We start from the raw sequence: 14484 nt of genomic DNA, 5'->3' as shown, positions 1-14484 counted from the left end.
TTATTACACACACGTGAGAATTTCAAACATGAAAATAATCATGTTCCTTTTACTGGGAGGACAACATGCTTTAAATCATTTTTTTTATTATTTAACTGGAGTAAAGTACTTTTCTTGCCTACAGTTTAGTATCCTAAGAAACCACACATGTGATTATGAAATACAACAACCATATCTCACATGACACATCAAAAATATATAATTAATATATTGTTGGCTATTACAGCTGCTGGGTTGAACATTTTGCTGATAATTAGCTAATAATTAAAATACTTTTAGAAGAACCGGCTCAATTGACTGAATTCTGGACCAGTTGTGTAAGTTTTCATGTGGGGAGGCACTTTTTCAGGGTTTCATTTGTGGAAAAGTAAAGTTTTCGAAATCTGAAATAAGTTCTTTGATTGTAGCTCAAGTCTTGTATATTTGAATGTTGGAATTGAGAAACTTGAAAACAATCTTCTTTGAGACAGCTACAAATGATAGTTTTCTCCGAATGAAATATGGATTGCCACAAGCGCTAACCTCCCACATGATGAAGCTGTAATGGAAAGTTAGAGTGTACGATCTCTCTCAGTAAATAGAATAGCAGAAAGTCTGGAATATCTGGAACACGGACAGAAAGACAGAACATGCATCCTATAGGACATAGAGCAACATATACAAAGGCATGCATGCACACCAGATCTCAAGAGAGTGACCAAATGTACCGACACCAGAAAATGGAAAGACGAAACTGCATTCACCAAAGTTATAGTTAAAACAGGAAAATGACAAACACATGCAGGCTTTCAATAAATACACAATAGCTAAATATTATTCACATTAGAAATACATGCATGCAAGACAACACATAACTAGACATGCTCAAGGATGAAATATTCAAAAGGAAAAGAAAGACAGTGTAATAGGTCTTTTTTTTACCTTCACTATCTGACATGGTGCCCTGAAGATCATCCAGAAGCACATAACCCCTACCCCTGGTGGGCTCTTCCCTGATATGTTGCTGTGAGTCCTGCAAGGACAGGCAGGAACCAAACTGGTCCCTTGAATCAGCTGAAATGGGTGGCAGAGGTCCTGCTGATGCCCGGGCCATACCCATGGGCTGTCCTACAGGGCTCAAGGGACTCTCTTCCTCTGAGTTCTGGGCCACTATGGGTAACCGGCCACGTCCACTTTGCACAATAGGAAGGCTGGTAGGTTTGGTGCGACCAGAGGGGGTTTGATAGCTTGGTCCATCTCCTGATGATTCTCCGTCACCTTTGAGTCTCAGTGAAGAGCTCGAAGGGTCCCTTTTGATAGACAAATCCAGGCCATAGCAAGATGTGGGCCTGGATGAGGGTCTTGAGCGACTACCACTAGGATAAGCAGAGTCCAAACCTAAGCTTTGGCCCAAATTTAGTGATCCAGCCAAGTTGGCACCCAAGGTTGACCCAAGGTACTTTTGCTGCTCAGCGATATTCTTACGAAGGCCAAAGGTAATCTCGTCCTGCATAAGTCTGTTGGATCTTGGAGATGCACTGGTAGATCCCAGATAGTTGTTATAGTCTGTTTCTAGACCTCTGCTGTCTGTAATAGAGGAATACTTGGACGAGATTTTAGGATCTACCAGCGGAGTCTTGTGTTTTTGGTACAACATAGATGCTGGGAGTTGTTTAGCGGCCTGTTTCTCTAGAGTAAGTCGACTGATGCTATACTTGTCTGTCTTTGGATAGTGTCTTTGGGAGTAACTAGAGACGGCAGTGCTAGGGGTGTAGTAGTCCTGGGAGAGGCCTGTCAGCCGCTCTAAGTTTTCTGTCCCACCTGTGCTTCTCCTAAACTCCTGCTTGAGCTGCTGCTTCAGGAGTTTCAGTTCATATGGTTCCTCCATTGTATCCTCTTCATCCGGGGTCTTTCCAAATGTATGGAGTCTGGAGGTTGAGCCCAGATAGTCAGTAGATCCCAGATCCGCAGCACTCCTTCGCAGCAGCTTCTCTGCCTTAGCTAGCTCCCTCTCAGCCAGAATATATGATGATGACAGACCTGTGGAGCCCTTAGCTAGTTCTGCAGCATCTTCCAGCAGCATGTAACTCCGAGGTGTATGGTGATCTACATCAGTGTAATAGGAATCAGAGACAGCTGACATGGGGCTACTTGCTATACTTCCGACATCCAAGGCTCTGAGATCAAGATGGTTGCCATATTTGTCATACTTCACTCCTAGATAAGCTGATGATGAGGGATCCGGCTGGCGACTAATGACTTCATATTTAGCTGCATCCAGCTCTGAGAGTAGCGCTGCTTGTCTCGCAGCTTTCTGCTGCAACAGTAGCATCTGATGGTAACTCTGCTGCTGTGCGCTAGTGAGCGAGGGGACAGAGGAATAGATGGAATGAGACTGGTAGGACTGGGGAGTCTCGTAGAGAGTCTGCTGGTATTGGCTTTGAGGATATTGATACTGGGAGTATTTTCCATACTCGTGCTTGGTTTGAGGTGGGACAAACTCATCCAATTCTGACTGAGGAGCTGTCCTGGGACGTTCGAGACCATGAACTTCAATCTCTTCATCTTCACCAGCTCCACGCCCACCTCTAGTCTCTCGGATGTTGCTAACCTCACTGTCTGACATGTAGTCTCTGTCTTCAGCAACACTCTGTAAGTAGGCCCTTTCTCTCTTCTCTCTCTCTATCAGCAGTGCATCTTTTCTCCGATTAATACCCATCTCTAAGTACCTCAGCTTGGCATCAATCTCTTTCTCCTCCTCATCTAGCTCTGCTTGTCTTTTCCGGAGCTTGGAGGACTCACGCTCAACCATATTTAGTTCACGGTCGATGTCTTGAAGGATCTTGGCACGTGCCATGTTGGAATTGCGGCACATTCTCCGGCGGGCTGAACCAGTGCTGTATGCAGTCTGGCCACTGGTTGTTGACTCATCCTCTGATGGTGGATTGGGGAGAGTCCTCTTCACCTTCTTTTGAGTGCCTGTTGGTGTGCTACCAGAGCTTTTCCCCTGTAGGAAAAACAGAAAGGAAAATGATTACCTCTCAAAGAATCCCCGAAACCAATGAGTCAGCTGGAAATGCAGCCTCAAGGATTTGAAAAATAGCTCTCAAGAAGGAGAGAAGATCTCTCTTTCTGGTCTCTGTGTTGTTAAGCACATGAACATGGTGTATGTAAATGTATGACAGGTTATTGGAAAACCCAGCTTATTGATCACCTTTTGAGCATCTAAATAAGAGACGTATACCTGCTCATAAATGTTGCTTAATACTTCCAAAGCCACAGTCTCAAAATAAGCAATTTATTCACATTAAGTCTCTATGGATCTCTGACAGCTCAATATTTTCCTGCAATCTCAGCTTATTTTCCATCCTTTTACGTATGTATGAGATTCTCAGCAGTGAATTGCCCAAGCAGAAAACTGACTTCCATAATCCCACGAGGGCCTGGAGCAATGTATGGAGTTGACCTATGGAGTCTAAGGTATGTCAGAATAGAATATGAATACACAAACTAGGCCGTCTATTTAACAATCAGTCTATTCAATCATCAAGTTCTTTTTAATTGTTCTTCTGCATTTGAATAATCTAACTGTTGAGGAGCAATAAAGAGTCATACAGCAGATACATGGAAGAAATGCCCAAGTAGCAGCAGTGCCTAACGTGCATTCCATACAGAATGATGTGTAAGCTTCTCCATGCAAACATGAGGAGAGCATGCATTTTGCTGTGGGGGCAGGAACCACTGAGCCGTCATGTTACTTCTGCAACATGTGCATGACATAAAAAAAGATGCCACAAGATCATTTATGGATGCTTTACATGGAGCAGCAATTCTCGAACTGTATCAATCCACAGGAATAATACTTAAAAACTGTTTAGTCGAGCTTATCTTTGATCTTGTTTGCACTATACTAATATTTACTCTTGTGACTGAAAACACAAAACTGTAGCAGTGAGTGGATCACAGTATTTTAAATAGCCTAATAAGACACTAATAACATAATATGCCAAAGCAAAGAAACAACTACAATTGGCACTATTACCATTGCATTTTATTAAAAAATGTGTTCAAGTTAAAAGTTAGAAATACCCCACCATAAACAGCTGGAAAGTTAATCAAAGTGATACATTTAGTACTTACAGCATAGCTATCACCAAACTGGGTTCCGGATGTTGCCATTTCTTCTCCGGTTGGACTCATAGGCTTAGGGTCAGACATGGACCTCTGCATGGGTTTTGGTCCCCTTGGACTCGCTGGAGAGGCTTTTGATGGCTCTGTATTTCCTCTTAGCTTTTGTGGGCTTGTATCACCCAGTGATTTCTCATAGGAAACAAACTCAAGGGACTTGCTAGGGGATATTGCTGGGGATATGGGGGAATAGAGCACTTTTGGAGATTTAGGAGGAGCTTGAAGCGTCGAGGAATCAACTTTGAGGTTAGAAGATTGTCCTATTTCCAACGGAGTTGGTCTTTTCTTTGGCGAGGTCCTTTCAGAGTCGGACAGCTCCATCCTGGTGTCCATTCTGATGTTCCCCTCTGAATCTGTTTGTATAGAAATTTCAGTATGGGCTTGAAGAGACATTTCTGACTGCCCTCCCCTATCACCCCTAGCCGTGCGTGGCCGGCTTTGTCTGCTTCTGGTCTGAGCTTCCCATTCGTCTTGATCCTCATCATCAGTCTGCACACAACTGTCTACACTCTTTTTAGAACTTCTCTTTTTTCTCCCTGCTGTGTAAGCTTTGCTGACTGCCTCATCCTCTTCATCTGTCTGGCATCCACTATCTGTGATTTTTCTGGCCAGCACTGTGCCATCGGGTCCTAAGACAACTGCCTCCTGCACACCATGCCCGATCTCTCCACCTGGATACATCTGACGAAACTTCTGCTCTTCCAGTTGCACACGCAGTTGCTCTTGAAGCCGCTGAATCTGCTCAAGCTGCTGCTGTTGTTGGGCATAGGTTTCTTTCTGCATCATTAGATGAGCCTGTCTTTCTTCTTCTTGTTGTGTCAGGATGTGCTGCTTCATGGCCTGCAGCTCTTCCAGTTCTTTCTGTACCAGGAGCTGTTCGTGCTCACGGAACCGCTGTATCTCATTTCGCTCCCACTCTAATTCCTCAGCCAGGCGCTGTTGCTTGAGTTTCTCCATCTCTAACCTCTCCCGCTCTACCTGATATTGGCCATCCCCAGGAACCATGGGTGAAGAAAGAGCTTCCAGTGAAGCAGCTATGGCCTCCAGGGATGCATCAGTGTAGGTGTCAAGGGACAAAGAGGCTGTTGCTGTGGCGACAGGATCAGCAGCAGTAGTACCCCCTCTCGTGATCTCCAGATTGAGTGGGGCTTCTCCTTGTTCTTCTGTTGTGGTAGTGGAAATAGTGGACAGGAAACTGTGGGACCGTGTTAGTGGCAAGTTCTGGAGGTTGGACAGGGAAGGCATGGTGTCACTGGTATGCATACCTGACAGGGTGTTATATGTCGTACTAAAGATGGATCCTGGTTGGGTGGTAATGGCATACGTAGATGGGATTGGTGCCGCAACAGAGGAATACACCACCCCATTTGAAGACCTCAAGACAGTGCTTGTACCAAAGAGTGTACCAGCAGCGCTTGTAACTCTGGCTTGAGAATAGGGTGGAATTGTCATTCCTGCATAAGTCCCTTTCTTGGAGTAGTCAACAGCTTCACCTGTCAAAAGTCAAAAATATCAGTTGAGTCCAATAATGCACACTTATTTAATGTTGAAGTAAGCCATGCCATATCCAAATTATGAGAAAATGTTGAAAAGGAAAAAAAAATCCAATGTTGAGGTGCAACAAGCATATACAAGATGTACAGCAACAGCATGCAGGCACATGCAAACGTATTATGATGAAAGAACAAAATAAAAAAGAAACAAAAAAAGTGTCCATGCCAAAACAAAACAAAAAGCAAAAACCAACAAAAAAGGTTTGCCACGTTAGCCATGAATGAGTCGCAGCAGCTCAAATTGACATTTAAGTGACAGGTCGGCAACGTCATACCACTGACCTGCATCAGAAATCTTTGTCGAGGTAAGATCTACTGCACCCTCTGTGGTGCCACTGAAATTATAGCTGTTCTTACTCTTATAGAAGAACAAGCCAGCTTCTGCTAGGTTAGTGTCTGACATCGATGGTTTGATTCCACCAAACCCCCTCATTCCATAAGGTGAACGGTCATACTGGTAATGGTCATCACGATATCCAAAACGGTCTTCAGGCAGAGGCGTAGCAGTTTGCTCAGTAGTGCAGCTTCCGGCAAAAGGGAGCTTATATACAACATCACAGCATACCACTCTTTTTCCTGCAGTGAGATCCACTGGTTTGCCATCATCATCTGTGATTACAGCTGTGACCACTTCTGCTGAAGCACCGTCCATTGATACCACAGTGTTGAATGGTTTGGTTGTGCTAAGATCAACGGCTCCTGCCACTGTGGTTGTACCCGTAGTTAATCCATTGGCAACACTTGCGACAGAAGTTGGTGCAATTGTGACAGGGGTGGTCTGGAAAGTCCCTACACTTGATCCAACTGTGAGGTTGATAGGGATCTCTGCACTAACATGAGTGGAGGGCTGAGTATCAATTGGCCGATATACAATTTGACAAACAGGCTCAAAGGCTTTATTTTTTGTGAGCTGAAGGGGCAACGAAGTTGCTTGAGAGGTATCTACATTGTCAAATTGCTGGATTGTTGCAGCACAGGTCACAATGGTGATACTATCAGTCACAATAGAAACAGTAGATGACTCAGAACTGAGGTTGACCACAGGTGACTGCACTGCACTGTTTTGACGACGATCGTCAGTCACAAAGGACTGACGTCTTGAGTCGGGGCCAGCGGACAGATCCACTCCATTCATGTCTGATTCTGGATCCCCCTTCATAGTCCTGAGATCTACCACTTCAGATAGTTGGACGGCCTGTCCATTCTGTGCAGGCAATTGGGGCTTGGGTTTCTCCATTGAGATTGGTACACCATTTGCCCTTGGAGCTGGCACTGGTGGTGGTGTCCTTTCATGAACAACAGAGACAGTTGTCCTTTGGACCTCTGTGGTTACCACTTGAGAGATGAGGTTGGGCATAACAACAGGAGGCTGAGCTGAGGCAGATATAGCCTCAATTATGTGACAAGAACTAGATACATGTTTCTCTGAGTCACAAATCTCTTGATTTTCAATAGATTCCATGACTTTTGTGTATGCCAGAGGCACCCTGGTTGTTTGTGAGGGGGTTGGCTGTGGATGCTGCCGTTGAAATGATTGAGGTTGAGGCTGTGGTCGGTGATAATGATATGAAGGGGACATTGGGCCAGGGCTAGAGGGAGCTTGAGTTGAGACACTGTCTACTGGAGAGCTGGGTTGAGATGGGAGTGTGATGACCACATATGTGTCACGACGATTGCTGGCATATCTTGGAGAAGAAGGAGACTTTGGTGAGTGTTGGAATGACTTGCTCTCACAAGAGGGGCTCAGATTCAGAGCTATGTCAGTAGGACTAGTAGGAAGAACAGTGGGTCTTGGTGGATATGGGGCATGGGCAGGTGAAGAAGGCTGTGAGCCAGGCTTTGGTGCAATTGGTGGTTTAACACAATGTCCAGGTCTGTGACTATCGCCAATCCCAGCAGGAACTGATGGCTTTGGTGGAACGGGAGGGGGAACATGAGGTTTGTACGTTGGTGTAACTGCTTGTCTTGTAGATGGTCCTTGGGTTGTAGCCATAGCCACTGTCTCTGGTCGGATCGGAGTTGCTGAAGCCTGAGGTGGAAGTGGAACTGGAGGTTTCCTGGGAAAAACAGTGGGTTTAGGTGGGGTGGGAGGAGGCAGTGGTGGTGCAACAGGTACTTCTGCTTTTTCCTGAGAATTGGCCCTACGCAATACGTTTGGCTTCGGGGGCACAGGCGGGGCAGTTGACACTACACTGGGAGTACCTGGTGTGTACTGGGGGACTGTGGGCAAGGGTGATACACTCGCAATCACAGGGGTTGACGTTCTTGGGAGTGCACTTGATAGATCCACAACATCAGCCTGGGATGCTGCAATTGTGGTGTGAGGCTGCTCCAAAGGTGATGATGGAGGCGACTCAGATATCACAATAAACGTCTCTGTTTCTTTTGCTGACGTTGTGTCTGATGCTGCAGTTACGTCCTCTTCTCTTTTGAACATACTCTCGTCATCAGATGACAACTCTCCTGAAGAACACTGTGTCACTCTTAAGTCTGGGATGGGGTGGAGTGCCCGTCTTGATGCAGTGGCTTCCACCTCTGGCTCCTGCTGAGTTGGACTTGTTCCCGGAGTCAGCACTCGTTTCATTAGCTCGTCATAGGCAGCTTCAGCATCCAACAATGGCTTTCCATCTTTGCCCAATGTTACTATACTGCTTCTTGAGAGGGTATTTTCAGCCGGTTGCAACACAATTTCTGGAGTAGTGCTGTTCTGGTTTGGCTGCATATTTTGATATTCCTGCTCCAGCTGCATGAATTCCTTCCTCTTCTTTATCATGTCTTCATAAACTTCATCTGGTGATCTCAGTATTTTGGGCTGACCGGGAACAATAATCTTCTCTGGGTCTTCCATATCAGCGGTTGAATTGTCAATAAGAGACGTGTAGGCATAGTCTTCAATGAGCATGCCTCCATAAAGGGATTCCTTTTCTGGTCGAATCTCACCTTTGTCCATTGTTGGCGACTTAGCCCTCAGCAATATTTCCTCATAAGCCTCATCAGCAGATTTAAGAGTTTTTTTCTGTGGGTTATCAGTATTTTGATCGTCTGTTGGGGAGTGAAGACATACTGATATTGGCAGTTGATATGTTTTCTGGACTGCAACGATCTTCGAAGCAGGGATTTCAAACCCTTCAGGATCTGATTCGATACTCGGGGAGAAATCAGAGCAGGATGATCGTCTGATCTCCTCCATTTCAGCTTCTTGCCTCAGTTCTTCAGTTGGCGAGGCATCTTCAATCGGAGACAGGTTGCTTGGTGGTGTCTTCGGACGCTCTCGCCTCCTCTGGCCTCGAATCTCCTCTTTGTCCTTCTTGGATTTTTTCCCTGAGCCCCTCTGTTTTTCTTGCTCCCTGAGAAGATCTTCTTCTTCCCGTAACTCTTCCTCCTCAGAAGAGTCTTCAATAGTTGGCAGCATTTGTCCAGGTTGTCTGTGTTTGGCTTTCCTGTGTTGTTTACCCTCATCAGAACGGATATGGCTGGGACTGCTACTGTCACTGTCTTCATCCAGTGATGAGAGGGACGTTGGGGATGTCCCAGGAGTGAAGCTGGATGCATGTAGACTCGATGACCCCTCCCCTCTCGATTTATCGTCTGGAGAGTCTGTAAGGCATTCCATCTCAGGTTCTTTATCATCATTATTTATGCCCACAGGGCTGCTGGTTGCATTCAGCTCCATACTTTGGAATTTGCGAACTGCAGTCCCAATTTGACGCTCTACTTCTTTTAGTTCTGGCCCCTCCTCTTTGTCTATATCAGTTTTATCCAATGCGCCATGGAGTTGCTTTTCTTCATCATCCGGACTTATACTGCTTTTCTTGGTAAGTCGCCTGGCTTTTCCTGATGTGCTCCTTTCTATAGCCTCTGTTCTCCTCTGTTCCATTTTTTTCTTTTCATCCTCCCTGATCTTTCGCCGGATTAGGTTTTCCTCATCAGACGGGGAAGCATCCTCATTCTCGCTCATTTCCATGATCTGCTTTCGGATAAAGTCCTCATCGTCTCCTGACATTGGACTTTCTTTTCCAAAACTTTCACTGCTGTCATCCAAGGAATCTGCCCTGATATCCATGGGCACAAGGAGCTTTCTCTTTGCGGTACCTTGGGTATTCTTCTCAGAAAGTTCCCTGTCGTCTTCTGAGCTTGGCGAGTCAGGTGAGAGAGGAAGCACCTCTAATTTACGTCTGGCCTTCAGTGTGTCTGTTAGTTTCTCTTCCTCTTCCTTTGGTTGCATGTTTGCCTGGGCCTCAAGAATGGGAAGGACAGTATTCTCCAGCTTTGCTATGTCCGATGGGCTAGTGGGGCTGCCCACCTTTGGAGCCGCTTCTTTCTCTCCAGGCTCTTTCAAGGTCTCCACCGTTTTTACCTGTTAGATTCACAAAAAACAGAAATATGATTTTTCTTCAGATATTGCAAATAAAAAGATAATTTCAAACAGAAATTTGTGAGCTTTGATAGATGAACATGATATTTAGGTATTTCATTTGTATGTATTTAATTAAGTTTGTTAAATACAGCAGAAATAAAGCAAATGACGTAGAAAGACAATCATAAAATCTACCACTACATGTGCTTCATACTACGGTCACCTCAGCGACTGCATCTTCCTCCCTGGGCTTTCCCAGGGGCTGATCTTTTGCCTCTTTGTTCTCCTCCACATTAGTTTTCTCCTCCTTTGGATGTTTGTCCTGCTCACTAACTACAGAGGCTGGGGTTTCAGGTTCTTCTAAAGGGACCAAAGCTACCGACAGAGATGCACCTCCATGTTCAAAACCTGTCTCTGATACTTCATCCTTTGATATTGAGCTCTCTCCTACATCAGACCGTGCAGAGCCATTTTTGTCACAGACTGTGTCTCCCTCTGATAATGAAATTCTTTCCTGGATGTTTCCAGCAACAGGTTGTGACTCATCCTCTTTTTTGTCAAGTTTTGCTTCCTTCTCTTTGATTGACAGCTCCCTAAGTTCCTCACACCGTTTCTCATCACTGAGTGTTAGAGTTAACATCTCGCTCGCTACCTCATGTGGATTCTCAGTAATACAATTTGTCTTTTGTGAAACAGCTTCTGTCTCATCCAGAATGTGTTTATCTTTGCATTCTTTATCTCTGATTTCTGTCTCACTATCAACAGCAGCGGATGTTTCCATCTCTGTATTTTGCACCGAGTCCTTGACACTGACGCCTTCCTGATCTTTAGACTCAGGAGGTGGGAGGACAGACGTAGTCAAAGCGTCCTGCTTCACCACTTCTTCAAAGTCATTGTCTGCTTTTGACATAGTATCTAAAAGTTTCTGCTTTTCCTCTTTCTCTGCTACAATCTCTGCTTTGACCACAGGCTTTGTCATCTCCTCTGATTTCTCTGTCAATGATTCTGTCTCACCAAGCCTTTCCTCGGACGCGGATGGTTTATCGTTTGTTCCTGGTTCTTTTTCTACAGGTATCTCATCTTTGGGCATTTTCTCAGCATCACTCTCTTGCTCTTTTGCTGTTTTTGATACTTCCTCCTCTGTTTCGGGACAAACATTCTCTGTTTTGGTAAGTGAGGGTGCTCGAACCAATTCTGCTTTATTAAGCTCCACCTCTAGAGGTTTCTGGTCATTTGCCTTCCCAGCTGTGTCCTGTTTAATCGCCGCATCTTCAAAAGTTTCCCCTTTGTCAGCGTTTACCTCTGGAGCCCTCCCTGCAGCTGCATCCTTCTCACCTGCCTCCTCTTCACAAGCTTTGCCATTAGATGATTTATTCTCAATGTCTACCTTCTCTATAACCCTCTCTTCAACAGTGTCTTTTTTAACAACTTCCTCAGCACTGTCCTCTATTGCTTCCTCACCAGCCTTCTCATGTATTTCATGTTTAACTTTTTCCTCTTCATTATTAACTTTCTCAATAACCTTTTCCTCAACAGTGTTCTTGTCATTTGCTTCAACCAGAGCAACAGGGAGTGAATTATCTGCTGGCACAGGCTCCGTTTCTTTATCTACGGGTTTGTTTTCCACTTTGTGAGACTGACCTTTCTCCTCTGAAGTGGAGTCGGGAGGCTTCTCTGACACTGGTGAACTTTCGGACTCTATGCATTTTGCTGGCTCTTGACTTAATTCTATCTGGGTCTCGTCAGGTTTGTGAACCTCAGCGTGGTCTACAGGAGATACTTGTTCTACAGCCTCAACCGGAGAAGGAGGAGCATCTTGTGTGAGAGCTGGCATCTTTGGTTCTGCCTTTACTTCCACAGTTATTTCACTCTTTGAATTAGTCGCTACACTGTCAGGCTCAGGTTTTTTAGTGATGTCTGTTTTCTCCATGTTAGGAGCTGGGTCTTCTGTCACTGCAGGAGTAGCTTGTGCTTCCTCTAACTGAGGTTTCTCAGTTGGCTTACAAAGTTCTGACTCTATTTTTTTCTCATCTTTTACATCTGTAGAATCCGGCTTTGAATCAAGGTTAACCTCCTGTGTGACTGCTTCAGGGACCGAGACAGGAATCGGCTCGGGTGAATTTGCAGTCCCTTCTAGAAGCGTCTCTGTAGTTGGCTCCACTTTCTCATTATCTGTCAGGGGAGCTGCAGCCTCAGTCTGAGAAATCTCTGGCTCTGCTCCTACCTCAGCAGGGACTGATGCCTTGTCTAAACCTGTATTAGTCAATAGATTTTCATGTTCTAAAGGGACAGAAAGGTCCTCGCTGGCATTCAGAGAGCTAGTCTGTTGCTGCAGCACTGCTGGGAGATCACTGACAGGTGCACTCTGTGTTTGTTGAACAGAATTAGACGGCTCCGGCTCAGGTTGAGGAAGGTCCTCTGCTATTTCCCCTGTGCTGTTCTGCTGTTGCTCAACTGCTGGGACACTCTCAACTACACTTTCTAAAACTGGAGCTTCTTTTTCCGGATGAGTCACAGGCTCAGACACTGGCTCAGCTGCTTCAGGTTGTTTTTGTTCATTTGATTGAGATTCCTGAGGGAGGATTTCAGGGGGAGGGGCACTAACAGAAAGAGAAGCATCATGATCAGGTGGAATTAATGCACAATCAGGTGTGGGAGCGCTTGCGGGTTCTACCTTGGTCTCAGGAGCTGGTGGGGTTAATTCTGCTGCCACTACAGGTTTGCTATCTACAGCAGCAGGGGTAGGGGTGGCGGAGGGAGCAGGAACATGTGGCTGCTTCTTTGGGGATGCCATGGATGGAGGGGGCAGGTCTCCCAGCTGGCCTGACATGGCTCTTTGGGTCTGACAGCTGAGGCAGAGCCATTCTTTCTGTAAGACAAAGATATCAACAACTTGTTAGTACATGATACGAATTCTTAGCAACATGATTTCTACCAACAAATTAGAAAATAAGTAATGTCATAGATCTGTGATACAGTATATGTGAAGTAACTTGCACAAAAGGATGTGACAATCTCAAATAATTCAATATGCTGTCTTAATTTGAAAACACAGTTCTGGGAAACAAAATGTTTCTACGTAGTTAAGACGTCACTGTGACACAGCTCCAGTGTAACTTCTATTTCCAAGGAAGCTTTCACATTTATGGGACTTAAGAGATAGGCCCATGCATAATGCATGGTAATGGGACAGAGGTTTACCAAAGCATGTCGGAAAGGGTTGTGTGGCCTGTGCAGACATTTCATGTAGCAGACTAAACAGAGTATATGAATTTGTGTTTCAATGATTGTATAACGTTGTGTGCATGGGAACGCATTCTTTAAACTTCACAGTATAACTGTGCACATATCCTGAAGCTGGTGTGAGTGAATCACAATTGTTTTTCCCTAAGAGTGTGTGCCCTGAACATTGTGTTTAGTTTCAGTTACACCTCTCATCTAATGGTGAATCCCGCCATAGGCCTATTTAAAGAATGTTTTCAGTGCTGTTTATACTTTAAGTACAATATTTGACCAATATCACCTGGGGATGCAGTCCTAACCCAAATATGAAATGCTGCTGCTTGCTCTGCTGAATCCGTCCTATCAGGGCTATCTTATTTGTGTTGCACAGTCCCGGGTCCCTCACTTAGACACAGGGCTCTAGAGGAACACACCAAGGCTGCGGGCCTTGCTGGAGGCTGTAATTCAAGGGCTGCAGCTATTATTGGAGTTTAATATCCAGCACTTTTTCTTAATGGAAAATTGTTGTGATGAGAAATAATTAGCATGTTGGGATTTGATGAAAAATACTGTAGCTATAAATGCAAATGCAATCACACACACTTATCCAACATGGCAACACCAGAACAGAGACGTATATTATTGGGACCACACACAAAGACAAATGCTCACATGTGTCACACATCTCTTGCACACACATTCACCGCAGTCATGCCGTTGCCTGGCTTAACAGAAGGATTTATACTAAAGTCGGACTTCTGAGATCACAGGCTGCATGTTCAGCCATGAAACAGAAAAACCACCTCTCCCCTCAACTCTCAAGTCCCAGTGAGAGCGAAGAAAGCAGGGAGGCAGGAGGAGGATAGAAGAGGGAGACTGAGAGGATGTTGCAGCAGCACAGTCAGGGTAAATAAGGCATGAGCTGCCCATGGTGCAGTCCATGCCTAAGAAGTCAGAAGCTTACACTTACGATGACACAGCTGCATCCAAATCTCTGTGGCATGAACCAAACTATGAAAGGTGTATGTGAAACTGCCTCAGAAGATGAATTAAGTGGTGAATAGAATGACATTAGTAGAGATCATAGCTCTGCCAAGGCTGGGCCCTAATCTTGCACTGTTAAAGAAAGTGATTCAAAAAATGTGTACATCTGCCCCTTTGTCCTGATCCAAACCAAATTTGGTT

At 45.1% G+C, this 14484-nt stretch overlaps 1 protein-coding gene across 1 annotated transcript in view; it reads right to left on the bottom strand.

Annotated features, from left to right (window-relative positions):
* The window catches only part of pcloa (piccolo presynaptic cytomatrix protein a), a 53234-nt gene that overhangs the window by 21307 nt on the left and 17443 nt on the right, over positions 1 to 14484 (bottom strand). The window contains exons 4-7 of the mRNA XM_035147789.2: positions 10301 to 12946; positions 6003 to 10077; positions 4120 to 5660; positions 922 to 2986 (exon numbers count right to left, since the gene is read on the bottom strand). Of these exons, the coding sequence (XP_035003680.2) occupies positions 922 to 2986; positions 4120 to 5660; positions 6003 to 10077; positions 10301 to 12946 (10327 nt within the window). The remainder of the gene's footprint in view (positions 1 to 921; positions 2987 to 4119; positions 5661 to 6002; positions 10078 to 10300; positions 12947 to 14484) is intronic.

The sequence above is a fragment of the Hippoglossus stenolepis genome, chromosome 22 (assembly GCF_022539355.2).
Source record: "Hippoglossus stenolepis isolate QCI-W04-F060 chromosome 22, HSTE1.2, whole genome shotgun sequence".
NCBI classification, from domain to species: Eukaryota; Metazoa; Chordata; class Actinopteri; order Pleuronectiformes; family Pleuronectidae; genus Hippoglossus; species Hippoglossus stenolepis.
Note: the sequence above shows the minus strand (reverse complement) of the source record. Positions and strands in the feature narration are given on the sequence as shown.